The sequence below is a fragment of the Eulemur rufifrons genome, chromosome 16, assembly GCF_041146395.1.
Source record: "Eulemur rufifrons isolate Redbay chromosome 16, OSU_ERuf_1, whole genome shotgun sequence".
Taxonomy (NCBI): domain Eukaryota; kingdom Metazoa; phylum Chordata; class Mammalia; order Primates; family Lemuridae; genus Eulemur; species Eulemur rufifrons.
Window position 1 is genome coordinate 41,483,589 of NC_090998.1, and position 16,719 is coordinate 41,500,307.

General features: G+C 61.1%; 1 protein-coding gene across 4 annotated transcripts; it reads left to right on the forward strand.

Annotated features, from left to right (window-relative positions):
* The first annotated feature begins 256 nt into the window (after window positions 1-256).
* TNS2 (tensin 2) lies at window positions 257-16,528 on the forward strand. Of its 4 annotated transcripts, none has more exons than XM_069490252.1 (29): window positions 257-403; window positions 4,904-5,012; window positions 5,476-5,513; window positions 6,427-6,465; window positions 6,766-6,804; window positions 6,956-7,005; window positions 7,200-7,371; window positions 7,694-7,744; window positions 8,047-8,169; window positions 8,257-8,321; window positions 9,172-9,255; window positions 9,780-9,892; window positions 9,975-10,035; window positions 10,316-10,391; window positions 10,616-10,745; window positions 10,867-10,932; window positions 11,008-11,121; window positions 11,295-12,509; window positions 12,656-12,806; window positions 12,923-13,512; window positions 13,629-13,718; window positions 14,043-14,168; window positions 14,348-14,440; window positions 14,577-14,654; window positions 14,782-14,859; window positions 15,255-15,423; window positions 15,521-15,589; window positions 15,709-15,738; window positions 15,896-16,528. In XM_069490252.1, exons 1-29 carry the CDS (start codon window positions 329-331, stop codon window positions 16,032-16,034), a joined length of 4,233 nt encoding a protein of 1,410 aa, XP_069346353.1. In that variant the 5' UTR covers window positions 257-328; the 3' UTR covers window positions 16,035-16,528. The 4 variants fall into 4 exon arrangements, with proteins under 4 accessions (XP_069346353.1, XP_069346352.1, XP_069346351.1 ...); XM_069490251.1 differs by lacking the exon at window positions 257-403 and adding an exon at window positions 2,214-2,274; XM_069490250.1 differs by lacking the exon at window positions 257-403 and adding an exon at window positions 2,290-3,261.
* Window positions 16,529-16,719: the final 191 nt, after the last annotated feature.

Sequence of the window (16,719 nt, forward strand, 5' to 3'; positions counted from 1 at the left end):
CATCTGTGTCTCTTCCTGTCCCCGATCTCTCCTCACTCAGCCTTTCTGCCAGTCTCGGCACCCTCTTTGCGCTCAGCTCTTTGTGAGTGTGGGTTCCCGGGAGAAGGTGGGGAGAAGAGGAGGAAAGTAGGAGGACGAGGGGCGGGGAGCGGGCGGAACGTGGGGATTGGAGCTGGGGAAGGAGGGAGGGGAGCAGCGAGGGAGGGAGGAGAGGGCGGCCGCGGGCACGGGGCGCGGCGGGGGCGGGAGGGAGCCCAGCCGAGCGCGGCGCGCCCGCTCCCGCCGCCGCCTCCGCCTCCACGTCCCGCTTGACGCGGGCCGGGGCGGGATGGGCTGGCCCGGGGGCTCCCCATGCTGCTGCCCCGCCCCGCCGCGCCCCCGCCCCGCCGGGCGCCCCCCGCAGGTGAGTGGCCGCGCTGCGCTGGGCCGGCGGGCGGCGGCTTCTGCGTCACGGCCGCGCGGGCAGTGCCAGGGGCGGGCACCAGGGGGCGCGGGGCCACCAGGGGGCAAGGGGGCGCGTCCCAGAGCTGGGGCCCCGGGCCGGGACTGGGGCTTCCGCCGCGGGGTAAGCCGCGGCGAGCTGGGGGCATTGGAGGCCGAGAAGGTGACCAGGGGGCGGGGCATGACCGCAGTCCCACTCCGCCAGGCCGTCACGCCTTCCCGCGCTCTGGACGCACGCACAGCCCGGCGGGGTGCTGCGCTGTCCCGCCACGCACGAGGGGCCGTTCCTCCAGCATCATGGCTCCTGGTGGTGGCTCCACACCTCCCCGGTGCCTGGGCAGGAGCTGGCAGCAGCGCGGGGGCCCTGGCCTGGCAGAGTGCGGGCGAGTGTTTTCCTTTTCTACTCCACATCTGGGACGTTGAGGCAGTAAGCGGGCACAGATGAGGCTGCCAGCCTCACTCATCAGCCCCCTTCTGCTTCAGCCCTCAATCTTTCAGATCCCTCTGGGAACACCCATATACCCCGCCTGCCCACACTCCTTCCCTGGGCCTCACCCCTCCTCCACCACCCTCCTCCGGCGGCCGGGCTCCCAGCCTCTCAGCCTCTCTTCCAACCACAGCTATTTCCAGGAAGGGGGGTGTGGGTGGAGGGGTTTCTCCAAACAAATCCAAGGCTTGGAGTGAGAGGGGGCCCAGCTGGGGGAGAGGTTGACAGACTCTGGAATGTTCCAGGCAGGAGGAGGGTGAGGGTCCAAGGGGGTCTGGCCATGCCTTCCCAGTCCTCCCCCAGGGGGCTACGTTTCCTTGCAGGCACAGGCTCAGAGGGACCACCCAACACAGGACTTAGTGAGCCCTGCAGCTTTCACTGCAGTCACTGCTGGGAACCTCCTTGCTGGGCCTGGGTGGGGAGCATGAGACCAGTGAAGGTCAGAGGATGTTTCAGGGACCTATTCCAGGTGAGGGGACTGCCAGCCCCTCTGGAGGCAGCAGGAGCAGAAAGAAGCATGCTGAAGGGGTCCTGGTCAGGGCTATGTGCCACAGGAGCAGGGGCGGGAACTGGGCAGAAGAAAGCCACCCCCACCCACCCACGCTGCCATAGTGCCCCAGTCCCCTTGGCCTCCAGGGCTGGGTGCTAGACCAGGCCAGGCCCAGTTGCCCACACTGGCCAGGGGCCTGGAATGTCCTGGGACACAGGCAGGGCTGGTGGGGTAGGGGTGGGTTGCAAAGCCAGTGCCCCTCTCCAGTTACAGGCTAGGGGCCCAGGTCTGCCACACAGATGCCACTGTCTGGCCAAGGTACCCTGGGGACAGACTTCCTGGCCTGGAGAATTGGAGCTTCGAGGGAGAGGCCTCAGGAGAGGACCTGCCTAGAAAGTGTCCCAAGTAGGCTCCCATAGCAGGGCTTCACTCATCCCAGAGAATGCAGGATTAGACCATGTTGAGGGGTAACAGGGAGGGGGAGGACCCTGTGGGAGAAGCCAGAGCTGGGGGAGTTGCCTGAGTACTGGGACATTCAGTAAATACCATGCAAATGGGGGGGCATATTTGCACATTCTTTCAAGAGACAGCTACAGGGGCTGCTGTCCAGGGCTTGGGGCTGAGGACCTCCAGGCCATTAACCCCTTATGTTTTAGGAAGATTACTCCCCCCTTTCCAAGGCCCCCTCCACCTCCCTCCCTTGACTCCCAGGACAGGAAGTTGGCCATGTTCCCAGGAGGGAGGCAGGAGGCCCATGGAGGGGGTGGAGTATGTGTCGGGAGGGGTCCCTCTGTCCAGTCCTCAGGCCCTGGGACAGCAGCTGAGGAAGGAGTGCAGAGCTAGGAGAGCCATGAAGGTAGTACCCAGGCTTTGCGGTGGCGATGGGGAGAGGGTCCAGCCCCGGGGACCTGCAGTGGAGAGCCTAAGTTGCAGGGCTTGAAAGAGGGACCAGGGATCTGTGAGGTGTCAGAAACAAAGCCAGGGAATGGACGAGTGGGGGACAGGGAGGAGCACTGTATCAGGAGCAGAGAGCAGGATGCCTCTCTCAGGCTGCAGCATGAGAATGGATCGCTCCTGTGGGCAAAGCAGTCTTCAGGCTGGAACTTGGCCTTGCAAGGTGTATTGAGGGTAAGAGTGGGCAGTGCGTTTTCCTTCATAACTAGTGAAACTGAGGCAGGAAGCTGGCCTTCAGTCCCATTTTCCCTGATCCTCAGGACATACTCCAGATCCTGGGCCTGCCAGGCAGTAGTTCCCAGCTCTCCTCCCTCCCCACCGGAAGTCCCTAGAGAGCTTGAGAGTTCAGGCTGGGAGGCTGGCTGGGACATGGTGTTCCCCACTGGTCCTTGAGCCCTGCCCTGACACTGAAATTCTCACCCCACCCCACTGCCCCACCAGGCTCAGGACCATGAATCCCTGCAGATCCCTGGATAGGGTGCATGCCCCGGTGTGTGAGGCAGCTCCAGAGTGGAGAGGGAGGGTGTGCAAAAGATCCTGGGCTGACACTCCCAGCAGGGTAGATCCTGGGAATCTGATCTCCTGGCCTCCCCCACATCCTCCCCGCCCCCCAACTTCCTGGAACAGCAAGCGACCTGCCCCCTTCCCGCCTGCACTTCCCTCCACTTCCAGGGCCGGGCTGCTCCTCACACCAGCCAGACAGCCTACCCTCCGCCCAGGGGAAGCGGCTGCCTCCGCCAGGCCGCTTTCAGGAAGCCCCGGGCCAGGCCCCAGCATTGTTCAGGCCTGGCAGCCGGCACCCCAGCCAGACACCATGAAGTCCAGCAGCCCCGTGGAGAGGCTGCTCAGAGCCCTGGGGAGGAGGGACAGCAGCCGGGCCACCAGCAGGGTAGGAGTTCCAGCTGGCTGGGCAAGCAGGGGTGGAGGTATGGGCAGTGGGGGAGGGGACCAAGAATCAGGCCAGACCCTTCTCCCAATTTCAGCTTCCTCAGCCTTCTCCCCTTGCCCCACATTCCCTCATTACTCTGCCCCTTCAGGGTGGCCAGGGCTGGGGTGTGACCCACAGATGGCATGTTTGGGTTAGAGTGGCTCCTGCTGTCTGTTTCTGTTCCTTATCACCTTCCCTGCTATAGCCTGGGCCAACCCTGGGGGTCCTGGCCCCCTAAGCCTGAGCCCCAGGTACATGTCATGTAGGATTTTGCCAGGCACTGTCCTGGAGTCCTAGGGCAGGGCTAAGAGATCAGGCTCCTTACCTGGTCCAGGAAGTTCCCGGCAAAGGGGATAGGGGTGGCTAAAAGAAGGGGTCGGGTCTCAGGAGGGCTTTAGAACTGGACATTTACTTTCCACTGTCATCATCTATACGTGCTGTCAGTGCGAAAATGCGCCCAAGTGTCCTAGTGGGTCCCCCAAGGTTGGTCCAGCCGAGAAGAGTTCCAGGAATAGTCAAGAGATCAGAGGTGCTGCCTCGGTCCCTATCACCCTCTTTCCCCACTTCTTCTCAGCCTACCCTAAAAGCAGCAGCTCAGGACATGAGATGACACTAGGGCAGGGCTGGGGAAGGAGGGCAGCAGGAGTTTGAACTCCAGAGAAGAAAAATGGGTAAAAGAGAAAGGTGGCAAGGAGATAAATTGTCCCCAGGCAGAGGATGTTTGGAGAAAACCTGCAATGGAAAGGAATGGGACTGAGATAGGCCTGGGTCAGAGGGGGCATCCCAGCCTCCTGCATCACTGAACCTCTCTGGGTGGGGAGGGGCTAAACAGGGAATTGGGTCCACCCCCTCCTTGTTCAATGCTTGAATCCCACTTGAACTTCCCCAGGTGGGGAGCAGCGGCGGCACAGCTCACTACATCCAAAGGCAGCAAGGCAGCTGACCGTCTCTCCTCAGTGTCTTCTCTCCTCAGTGTCCTGCTTCTGTTTCTGCCCCCAGCATTAGCGCCCCCCTTACACAATTGCTGTCTATCGCCTCAATGCACAATGAGTAAACATGTTGTTCTGACTGTGGGGGCAGGGGCATGTCAGCTGCCTGGAGCATGGGGACAGCACGAGCCAGAGCCAGGGGAGCAGGACTGGCTGAGGCTACTTCTGCCGGCTCAGTCTGGGTGCTACAGGACTGACATACAACTCGCCTGACTGCAGGCCCCCTGCTCACTCTGCACACAGGCCTCCTGGGGAGGGCAAGATGGGAGGAGTCAGAGGATGCGCCCCCGCCCCCAGGAGGAAAGCCCTAGCATTTGGGCTGGCAGTGACCACAGGGCATCACACACCAGTGCCACGTGAGGGGCCTATGTGATCCCTTGGGGAGGAGCTGACCCAGTGAAGGTGACGCAAGGGGTCAGATTCCATGCACAGTCAAGGACAGGCCCCACAACCACCCTGAAACAGCTATGGCAAGTGCATCCTACGGTTTGGGGGACTTGATCAGGATGGAGGAAGAAGGAAACCAGTGCAGCCAAGGCCCCTGCCAAGTCCTGGAGATGGAGATGGGCCCACTAGAAGCTCACACCTCTGTCTGTTTGTCCTTCCACCCCCAGCCTAGGAAAGCTGAGCCACATAGCTTCCGGGAGAAGGTTTTCCGGAAGAAAGCTCCAGTCTGTGCAGTGTGTAAGGTGACCATCGATGGGACAGGTGTCTCGTGCAGAGGTGAGGCACTCTGTCCTGTGACTCTGAGACCCTCCACCCCACACACTGTGTTGCACAACTCCAGCACACCAACCCACACAACCTAAACCAATCTGCTGCTCCTGGATTAGGCACCATAGTAGCCAAGAGCCCTGGCTCCCATGACAGACACCCCCCACAACCCAGTACTCTACCACCTTCCCATCCTGACCTGCGACTGGGGGCTTCCTCCCTCTCTTCCTCCTCACCCCATCCACCCTGGAACATTACCCCTGGCCTGGGCACCAGTACTCCACTGCCACATTTTTCCCTCAAACTCTACCCCTGCTCCCCAACCTCAGCCAGCCCAGTGCAGCTGGAGTCGGGAAGTCCCAGGGTCTGGTTCCAGCACCTGGGGAGATGAGGGAGGGCCATTCCTTCCACTGCCTCAACAGGCCCCTGCTAACCCCTCTCCTCTGCACTCCCTCCACCTCCTGCCCTCTAGTCTGCAAGGTGGCGACACACAGAAAATGTGAAGCAAAGGTGGGTACCTGGTTATACCTGATGAAGGGAGGGGGGTCTGGGGTCCCTTCCTCCTCCCAAACAGGATTCTCCAACCACACTGGCATCCACCCTTCACCTCCACCCATCTCATCATTGGGGAACCCCTCCAAGGTGGGAGGGGGTGCTGTACTTGGCCCTTTAAGAACCACCCTACTCCACCCCCTGGAGGGCTGGCCCAGGCGGGTGGACAGCGAGACAGCCGTTTGTCTTGGTGCTGTGCCCAGGCTGCAGCTGGCAAGAGGATGGGGGGTGGGGAAGAGGAGGAGAATGAGAAGGAGGAAGGGTGGGGTGGCTGGGGGGGGGGAGCAGGATTTCAGAGACTGGGCAGCCGGATGGGCTGTGCCTTCCCTCTGGGGAAGGGTCCTCAGGATGCCTGGGTGGGCCTTGTCCTGGGCCTGGAAAAACTGGGCCTTTTCAGGTACAAGCTGTAGATAGCACCCACTGTCCACTGGGACCTGAGACAGCCCTATCTTTGAAAAGGTTCCCTCGTCCTCCTGCAGTGCAGGGGAGCAGGGTCCCAGTGCCCTGGTGCTGGCTGTGGGGAGCTGTGTGCCCAGGGGTGGGGTCTCCCAGTGAAAGAGGCCAGTGTCCGTCCCTGGCCATGGCCTGCCTGCATGCCTCTATATATAACTCCTGCCCTACAGCTGGATGAATGGGGGTCTGTGTGGGCAGGGGGCTGAGAGCCAAGAGCAACACATGGGGGGCCCTGGGGGTGGGGGATTGAGAGGCCAGAGGGGAGGCTCCCTTAAATAGACGAACCTCAGCTAGAGCCTGTGCCCATCCGCTGACAGCCCCTCCACCTTCTTGCTAAAGCTGAGGGGTTGCCCCATCCTCAAGTCCAGGGAAGCCCATTTCACTAGGAGCTCAGACCCTTACTCAGGTCTCCTTCCAGGTGACTTCACCCTGTCAGGCCTTGCCTCCGGCAGAGCTGGTGAGTGTGCTCTGGGATGGGGTGGGGAAGGCAAGGAACCTGGCTGCAATGTCTAGCCGTCTGGCCCCAGAGAGGGCCCCCAGGAGATTACCTTGGACGAACTGATGGGAGTATTGGTCGTCCTGAGGGGGAAGGAGAAAAACATGTGAGCCCTCTGCTGTTCTTGTCCTCCTGGGCCTGCTGGGAACTGGACTCCTGTCCCCTCACGAGGACACTGACATGCCCTCCCACCATCCCCAGGCCCGTTATGGCCTTGCCCCGGCCCTAACCACTCCCTTTTCCTCCCCCATCTCCTTCTAGCGGCGAAACACCGCCCCAGTCAGGCGCATAGAGCACCTGGTAAGATGATGCTGGAGGAGGGGGGAGGAAGCTGGTAGCTCAAGGACCTGGGTTTCCTGAAGACGAAAGTACACGGATCTCTGGAGTGGGGAGCCTAGACTGGGGGAGGGGTACCCAAGGAGATGTCCGGACACTGTTTGTCATCCACCAGGGATCCACCAAATCTCTGAACCACTCAAAGCAGCGCAGCTCTCTGCCCAGGTAAGTGAGGGCGCGGGGTAGGGGACGATTGGGGGGCCCCACCCCGCAACTAAGCTCCCTGGGACAGCCCCTGCCCCAAAGCGGTATTCTCCCTCCGGACCCATCCGCTCTCAGGACCCACACCCTCCCATCACGCTGGCCACCTCCGGGTGCCCCACCCGTCCGTTCCTCACGTAGGCTTCGCCCCCTGCCAGGAGCTTCAGCCTGGACCCGCTCATGGAGCGGCGCTGGGACTTGGACCTCACCTACGTGACTGAGCGCATCCTGGCCGCCGCCTTCCCCGCGCGGCCCGACGAACAGCGACATCGGGGCCACCTGCGCGAGCTGGCCCACGTGCTGCAATCTAAACACCGCGACAAGTACCTGGTGAGGGGCGGGACCTCCCGGAGTCAGCCAATGAGAGGGCTGGGAGGTTCAGAGGGGCGAGGCCGCTCGCTCACTGACGTCAAACCGGCGGAGGCGAGGCCGCCAGGGGGCGGGGCCGGAGCGGGAGCGGGCGGGGCCGGGCGGGGTCTTGAGCGCCGCCCCGAGCCGAGCCGGGAAAGCCAGAACGCCGGCGATTGGTCAGTGGCCGCTAGGCCAGGCCTGAGCAACCTTGTTTTAGAGGAAGATCCTTGCTTAGCGAGCCCTTCACCGCTCCTCGCTGCCTGAGGTCGCTTCCGTCTAAAGCCCCCTTCCTTTATTTCAGCTCTTCAACCTTTCCGAGAAAAGGCACGACCTAACCCGCCTAAACCCCAAGGTAGGAGGGAGACGGACTGCTCAGCCATTAAACCAAGCTGCCCCCAGCCTCCTCGTTATTAACAGTAGCAACTGGCATCTACTTCATTCTTAAGCACTGTCCCATATGACATATTACTGGAGACACCTCAAAACGTGGTGCTGCAGGTATCAGCCCATTGTATGGGTAAAGAAAGTGCTGAGGCTGTCAGGGACACCCAGGAGGCCCTGACCTTGCCCCCATGCCTATGCCCTGTCCCCTTTCCACCCCCACCCACCTCTCTTTGTGGCCCCCACCTCCAGTTGCACCCCTGCATTCCCCAGGTCCAGGACTTTGGCTGGCCTGAGCTGCATGCCCCACCCCTAGACAAGCTGTGCTCCATCTGCAAAGCCATGGAGACGTGGCTCAGTGCTGACCCGCAGCACGTGGTCGTACTGTACTGCAAGGTGGGTTGGGACCTTGGGTTCGCAGGGCTGGGGTGCCCTCAGCCTGGGGCCCCAGCAGGCCCTCCATCCTGTCTCTCTGCCTCTCAGGGAAGCAAGGGCAAGCTCGGGGTCATCGTTTCTGCCTACATGCACTACAGCAAGATCTCTGCAGGGTGAGGCTCCCCAATGCGCGTAGCCCCTTCCTCGGTGGCCCTTCCTCCAGCTGGCCCTTTATGAACCCATCTCCCCTTGGACCCCACCTCTTTGTTCAGAGAGCCCTTTGCTGTAAACCTGACATTTCCACCTCCTTTTTATTACTTGTACTTCACCACAGTCCCCAGCAGCTGATCTGTATTGGTGTCCTAGGGCTGCCATAACAAAGTACCACAAATTGGGTGACTTAATACAACAGAAATTTAGTCTCACAGTTCTGAAGGCTAGAAGTCCAAGATCAAGGTGTCAGCAGGGCCCTGCTCCCTCTGAGACTCTGGGTAGACTCCTTCCTTGCCTCTTCCTAGCTGTTGGTGGTGGCCAGCAATCTTGGTGTTCCTTGGCTTGCAGATGCATCACTCCAGTCTTTGCCTACATCGTCACCTGGTGTTCTCCCTGTGTGTCTGTGTCTCTGTGTCTCTTCTTCTCTTCTTGTAAGGACAGCAATCATATTGCAGTGAGGGCCCACCCTACTCCAGTATGATCTCATCTTAACTAATTATGTCTGCAACGGCCCTATTTCCAAATAAGGTCACATTCTGAGGTACATATCTTTTGGGGGGATTCAACCCATAACATGGTCTTATGGCCCCATTTTACAGATGAGAAAACTAAAGTTCAGGGAATAATTACCTGAAGCCCAACAACTAGTAAAGTGACTGCATGTGGGGCTTCTAGTTCTCTTTACCACCACTCTGGGCTTCCTCTAGGCTTTGGGGAGTCACGTCTCTTCTCCCTCCCCTGGGGCTTAGGGATGGGAAGTCAGGACGGATACTATTCCCTAATCCCCCACACTGGCCTTGCTCTCCCCAGGGCGGACCAAGCACTGGCTACTCTTACCATGCGGAAATTCTGTGAGGACAAAGTGGCCACAGAACTGCAGCCCTCCCAGCGCCGGTGAGCATCCTGGGTGGGGATGGGGCAGAGGAGCAACTCCCTCCCTGGCCACCAGGCCAAGCTTCTCTCATGCCTGCAGCATCCCTTAATTGAGCAACTCCTATGTGCCAGGCACTGTGCCAAGTGTCGGGAATTCAGAACAAACAAGGCCCCTGCTCTTACAGCTAGAAGAGCAGAAGTCAATAAACCTGTGAATAAATAGACAAGATCATTTTGGATGACAGGTTCTATGAAGAAAACAAAGCTGAGCATGTGAAGGACAGTGAAGGGCTGCATCCAAACGTGAAGCAGAGATCTGGGAGAAGGGCTTTCTAGGCAGAGATCAGCAAGTACAGAATCTTTGCAGGAGCAAGAGGGATTGAGGTTAGATGCAAGAAAGAACTTTCTGGTGAGCTGGAAGATGGGAGGGAAGTGCTGAGAAGGATGGGCCTTCCAAGGGTGTGTGGGCACGTGCATCGTTGAATTGATACAAGGTGACCTCCAAAGGAAGGGGCTTATGTTCTCTTTAACACACCCCCTGCCAGATACATCAGCTATTTCAGTGGGCTGCTCTCCGGCTCCATCAGAATGAACAGCAGCCCTCTCTTCCTGCACTACGTGCTCGTGCCCATGCTGCCGGCCTTCGAACCCGGCACAGGTGAGTCCGCCTGAGATGTGCTCCATGGGGAGAGCCACCCTCTCCACTCAGCACCCTTCACACGCCTTCTCTGCCCCTCCAGGTTTCCAGCCCTTCCTCAAAATCTATCAGTCCATGCAGCTCGTCTACACGTCTGGAGTCTAGTGAGTGCTCTAGTCGCAGGTCCTTGACACCTCTCGGCCAGTCCCTCCCGCTGCCCACTCCCTGGATTCCTGCTTCTCTAGCCTCCCCAGACAGCTGGGCTTCAGCTCCAGCCACTGCACCTGAAAACTAATACTACCATGGAGTCCATTGTATAGATGGGGAAGCTGAGGCTCAGGTCAAGGCCACTTAGGGTCAGATTCTGATCTCCCAGCTCCCTCCTGACTCTGCATAGAGACCTCTGCACACCTGACTTGACTCTGCCTTCTCTCTCCCCCACAGCCACATTGCAGGCCCTGGCCCCCCGCAGCTCTGCATCAGCCTGGAGCCCGCACTCCTCCTCAAAGGCGACGTCATGGTGAGGGGTCCGGGCAACCAGGAGAGAACAGGGGATGGGCGGGGGGTGCATCCTATCAGCAGCACAGTCAGCTGCTGGGCCGCCAATTCAAGACAGATTGGAGGGCACATAGGGAGGTCACCTTGAGGTTGAGGCAGGGCAGAAGCTGTGACCAGGCAGTCCCCAGGGTGGAAGCACAGAAGAGGACACGAGGTCTGACCCCCGGCCTCCTGCCTCTCACCCAGGTCACGTGCTATCACAAGGGTGGCCGTGGCACAGACCGGACCCTCGTGTTCCGAGTCCAGTTCCACACGTGCACCATCCATGGACCACGGCTCGCCTTCCCCAAGGACCAGCTGGACGAGGCCTGGACTGGTGAGTCCCAGACAAGTGGCGTGGGGAGGGAGCCCAGGTGAGGGCAGGCAGGTGGCAGCAGGCAGGAGAGCGTGGTGTGGGCCAAAGGCCTGGCTGGCTCTTCACCGTCCACTCCCCACAGATGAGAGGTTCCCCTTCCAAGCCTCGGTGGAGTTTGTCTTCTCCTCTAGCCCTGAGAAGGTCAAAGGTAAGAGTGGGGCTTGGGCTGGGGACTGAAGGTTGTATCTCCTCTGCTCCTGCACACCTGGTGGCCTTTCCACAGGTAACATTCCACGGAATGACCCCTCGGTCTCTGTTGACTACAACACCACAGAGCCTGCCGTGCGCTGGGACTCTTATGAGAACTTCAACCAGCACCATGAGGACAGTGTGGATGGTGTGTGAGGCAGGCCTGCCCGGTGGGAGGTGCAGGGTTGTGGCCCTTGGGGGGCAGGGAGAGCCCCCTCCCAAGAGACACCCCTGGGCACCCCAGCTGGAGTCCCCCACCCGTCCCCTCACATTAACCCTCCCTCTCTCCCTCTTGCCTGCTTGCTTCCCCCCCCCCGCCAGGCTCCCTGACCCACACCCGGGGCCCCCTGGACGGCAGTCCCTATGCTCAGGTGCAGCGGGCCCCCCGCCAGACTCCACCGGCGCCCTCTCCGGAGCCACCCCCACCCCCCATGCTCTCTGTCAGCAGCGACTCCGGCCACTCATCCACACTGACCACAGAGCCCGCTGCTGAGTCCCCTGGCCGGCCACCCCCGACGGCTGCTGAACGGCAGGAGCTGGATCGCCTCCTGGGAGGCTGTGGCGTGGCCAGTGGGGGCCGGGGGGCTGGGCGCGAGACGGCCATCTTAGACGATGAGGAGCAGCCCCCCATGGGCGGAGGCCCCCACCTGGGAGTGTACTCAGGCCATAGGCCTGGCCTTAGCCGCCACTGCTCCTGCCGCCAGGGCTACCGGGAGCCTTGCGGGGTCCCCAATGGGGGCTACTACCGGCCAGAAGGAACCCTGGAAAGGCGACGGCTGGCCTATGGGGGCTATGAAGGCCCCCCCCAGGGCTATGCTGAGGCCTCCATGGAGAAGAGGCGCCTCTGCAGATCCCTGTCCGAGGGGCCGTATCCCTACGCCCCCGAGCCAATGGGGAAACCAGCCAACGGGGACTTCAGCTACCGCTCCCCAGGCTACCGGGAGGTGGTCATCCTGGAGGACCCCACCCTGCCTGCCTTATGCTCATGCCCAGCCTGTGAGGAGAAGCTGGCGCTGCCCACGGCAGCCCTGTATGGACTGCGGCTGGAGAGGGAAGCTGGCGAGGGGTGGGCGAGCGAGGCGGGCAAGCCTCTCCTGCACCCAGTGCGCCCCGGGCCCCCGCTGCCACTGCTAGTGCCTGCCTGTGGGCATCACCGTGCCCCGATGGCTGAGTATAGCTGCCTGAAGCCACCCAAGGCAGGCGAGGAAGGGCACGAGGGCTGCTCCTACACCATGTGCCCCGAGGGCAGGTATGGGCATCCAGGCTACCCTGCCCTGGTGACATATGGCTGTGGAGGAGCCGTTCCCAGTTACTGCCCAGCATATGGCCGGGTGCCTCACAGCTGTGGCTCTCCAGGTGAGGGCAGAGGGTATCCCAGCCCTGGTGCCCACTCCCCACGGGCTGGCTCCGTTTCCCCGGGCAGCCCACCCTACCCGCAGTCCAGGAAGCTGAGCTACGAGATCCCTGCGGAGGAGGGAGGGAGCAGGTACCCGCTGCCTGGGCACCTGGCCTCAGCAGGACCCGTGGCCTCTGCAGGTGAGGGCAACAGAGTGGAGAGTTCCCAGGGCAGAGGAGGGTTCTGGAAGATGGTGGGGAGGTCAAGGGGACACAGGGCGAGAAAGAACTAAGCCAGACAGGAGGGCCCGTTCCTGTTCAGACACCACTTCTCCCCCTCATTGCAGAGTCACCTGAGCCAGTGTCCTGGAGGGAGGGCCCCAGTGGGCACAGCACGCTGCCTCGGTCTCCACGAGAAGCCCAGTGCGGTGCCTCTTCAGAGTTGTCTGGTCCCTCCGCACCCCTGCACACCAGCAGCCCGGTCCAGGGCAAGGAAAGGTACGCAGAGGGCCAGGGCGCTTGGGCGCTTCTTTGTCCACGAAGATGATGAAGCCTGGGGACAGGGGCAGCTCCCAGAGGGGGCTCTGCTGACCATCTGCCCTTCCACCCTGCAGCACCAGACGACAGGACACCAGGTCCCCCACCTTGGCGCCCACTCAGAGACTGGGTCCTGGCGAGGCCTTGCCCCCTGCTTCCCAGGGAGGCCCTGGAAAGGCTCCTGAGCTGCCAGAGAGAAGTGGGCCTGAGCCTCCGGCTTCCGGCCCCTGCTCCCCGACCTCCCCTCCCAGCTCGCCCAGTGACTGGCCTCAGGAAAGGAGCCCAGGGGGCCGCTCAGACAGTGCCAGTCCCCAGGGCCCTGTGCCTACCACGCTGCCTGGTCTCCGCCACGCCCCCTGGCAGGGCCCTCGAGGCCCCCCAGACAGCCCGGATGGGTCCCCCCTCACGCCTGTGCCTACGCAGGTGCCCTGGCTTGTGGCCAGCCCAGAGCCACCTCAGAGCTCACCCACACCTGCCTTCCCCTTGGCTGCAGCCTATGACACCAATGGCCCCACCCAGCTCCCGCTTCCTGAGAAACGCCACCTGCCGGGGCCTGGGCAACAACCAGGACCCTGGGGCCCAGAGCAGGCATCACCACCAGCCAGAGGCACCAGTCACCATGTCACCTTCGCACCTCTGCTCCCGGATAATGCCCCCCAACCCCCAGGTACAAAGGTCTTAGACAGGTTGGGGCCACCTTGAGAGAAGCCTTTCTCCCAGAGAGGAGCATGGCATGGGGCCTGGGGAGCCCTGGGGTCTGAACTCAGGCCCTCCTTGTCCTAGAGCCTCCCATGCAAGAGAGCCAAAGCAATGTCAAGTTTGTCCAAGATACATCCAAGTTCTGGTACAAGCCACACCTGTCACGTGACCAAGGTGAGAAACAGCATGCCCTCACCAACCCCACCCCCCAGGCCCCCTGTCTTGGCGTCTAAGTCCCATCCTGGTTGAAGCCCTTGGCTCCTCCTCCCATCTCAGCTGTGTTTACCTTGACTAAGCCTCTCACCAGCAGGTGACTCTGGGCTTTGGGCCCAAGACTCATCATTGTCAAAGCCCTAAAGTCCTGTCCCCAGACTCCCGCCACCACCACAGCTGTCAGGGCAAAAGCATCCCAGGGAGCTTGCTGGCAGAGGAGCAGGGCTGCATGCGGCTCGGTCGGCCACTGTGAAAACTTCTCCTCACCACCTACCTTCCCTGCAGCCATCGCCCTGCTGAAGGACAAGGACCCTGGGGCCTTCCTGATCAGGGACAGTCATTCATTCCAAGGAGCTTATGGGCTGGCCCTCAAGGTGGCCACGCCTCCTCCCAGCTCCCAGCCCTGGAAAGGTACGGAATGCCCAGACCTGACAAGATAACAGGCCCAGGTGGCGGTGGGGTGCGGGCCATGCCGCTCCTGGGTGGGGAGAGGCAGGAAAAGACCTCAGCTGCTCAGGACAGAATCCCGTCGGGGAAGACGCTGGGAATGGAATCTGATAAGGCCTTACTCTCCCCTCTGCTCCTCTCAGGAGACCCCTTGGAACAGCTGGTCCGCCACTTCCTCATTGAGACTGGGCCCAAAGGGGTGAAGATCAAGGGCTGTCCCAGTGAGCCCTACTTTGGTGAGCAGCAGGAGCCCAGGGAAGGCTACCTGGGGTCGCTGTAGGGTGGTGAGGCCAAGGAGTCTCAGCAGGGTGGAAGGGCAAGTTGAAGGTGACTGTGGGCACCTCGGGACTTCTCTCACCTCCTCCCTCACAGGCAGCCTGTCCGCCCTGGTCTCCCAGCACTCCATCTCCCCCATCTCCCTGCCCTGCTGCCTGCGCATTCCCAGTAAAGGTGGGTGTCTCGTCACTTGTCCTCCCCCCAACCCCGCAGTCAAAGGCAGAATCCAGAGGTCCTGGCTCCCAGCCTTCCCCTGGGACTGCTCCCCCCTCTGACCTTCCCTGCTGGCCTCATTTCCCAGATCCTCTGGAAGAGACCCCAGAGGCTCCAGCGCCCACCAACATGAGCACAGCGGCAGACCTCCTACGTCAGGGTGCTGGTAGAGCCCTCTCCCTGCCCTCCCTCTCCCTGGGCACTGGGGGTGCATTGCAGATACAGGGCATGGGGCACTTGGGAAGCCTTGAGGTGGGTGGGCCCTGGTGGATGCACTTAACCCATGAAGGTATTGGTAGGGGGTGGGGAAGAGGGTCCTCAGCCTAGGTTCCCAAAGTCCTGTGGACATGAGGGGGGCTTGGGGGAAAAGCCTTGTTAGAATGCAGGTTCTCAGGCCTCTTTCCAGTGCTTCTGACTGTAGTCTGGTGGAATCTGCTGTAGACAAGTCACCTGTGTGATTCTAATGCATTTGACAGCACTAGCTGGGGAATGGGCAAGAGCTGGTAGGATGGGGAACCAGGGGGCCAGCGCTCCCTCCCGACCCCCTCTGTGCCCCTGCAGCCTGCAGTGTGCTCTACCTGACCTCAGTGGAGACGGAGTCACTTACGGGCCCCCAAGCTGTGGCCCGGGCCAGCTCTGCAGCTCTGAGCTCTAGTCCCCGCCCGACACCAGCTGTTGTCCACTTCAAGGTCTCAGCCCAGGGCATTACGCTGACAGACAACCAAAGGAAGTGAGTCTGTACACCCAGCCCCGCATGGGGGTCCCTGTGGAATCCCGTGCTTAGATTTCTGAGTGTGATGTGACCTTCCTCATCCTCCTCCTTGCAGGCTCTTCTTTCGCCGCCATTATCCAGTGAACAGCATCACCTTCTCCAGCACTGACCCTCAGGACCGGAGGTGACACTCCCTCTGAACCCTTTTCCCCCATAGCCCCAGGGTCCCACCAGCCCCAGCCCCAGCTCCTTCAGTGGCTGTCCCCTGGCGTGCACTCCTTCACAGTTCTTCTCCTTCTACAGATGGACCAACCCAGACGGGACCACCTCCAAGTAAGCTCCCCCCATGAATCCAGTCTCTTCCCTCCGAGGGATCAGGGAAACTCCAACTTCCCCAGCCCTGGCATTTGAGTCAGCCCGCCAAGGCCAGCTACATTCCTTTGTGCAAGGAATGCTAAGGCCCCTCCCCACCCTGGCTTTGTCCCCCTAGGATCTTTGGTTTCGTGGCCAAGAAGCCGGGAAGCCCCTGGGAGAATGTGTGTCACCTCTTTGCAGAGCTTGACCCAGATCAGCCTGCAGGCGCCATTGTCACCTTCATCACCAAAGTTCTACTGGGCCAGAGAAAATGAAGGAAGGCCACAGCTAGGAGCCCACGTCAACACTGCACCCCTCCCAGCACCCCACAGCCCTCACTTCCCCTGGCCTGGACCCAGGAGACCCGGGAGCCAGCACCCTCCCTGAAGAATGGGGAGTGGCCTGGGATGTTGCTCTCCTTCCCTGCCCCCAGCCTGCTAAGCTAAGTGGACAGGCCCGAGAGATGACCTTGCATGTGAGCAGATGGCAGAGATGGGCATGTGAGGGGTGAGGCAGCATCAGCAGTTGAGCCCCGAAGGGGGTTGGGACAGCCCAACCTGCAGCAGACATCAGCCCTCCAGGGGAGTCAGGCCCTGCCAGTCCCACCCAGCTGCAGGTCCCAGCATGGCAGGGAGAGGGGAGAGGGGTGGGGAGCAAGTCACTCCCTCCTCTGCCTCCCCCCTGAGCAGAGATCAGAGTGGGATCACATGAATAGGGGAAAAAAGAGAGTCTATTTTTGTCTAATAATAAAGAATTTCTATAAACTTCAGTTGGAGTCATACCTTACTCACAGGAAGGTGGAAGCCCCCTCCTGGGGGCATCCCAGGCCCCAGGCCCACAGCCAGGTCCACGGAACATTTATGATTCCCATCCCCTGCCTAATGTTGGTCCACATCTCCCTGTGAGCAAGCTGCCCTTGGCTGTATCCTACCCTCTGGCCCTGTCCCTAGCCCTAGGTAC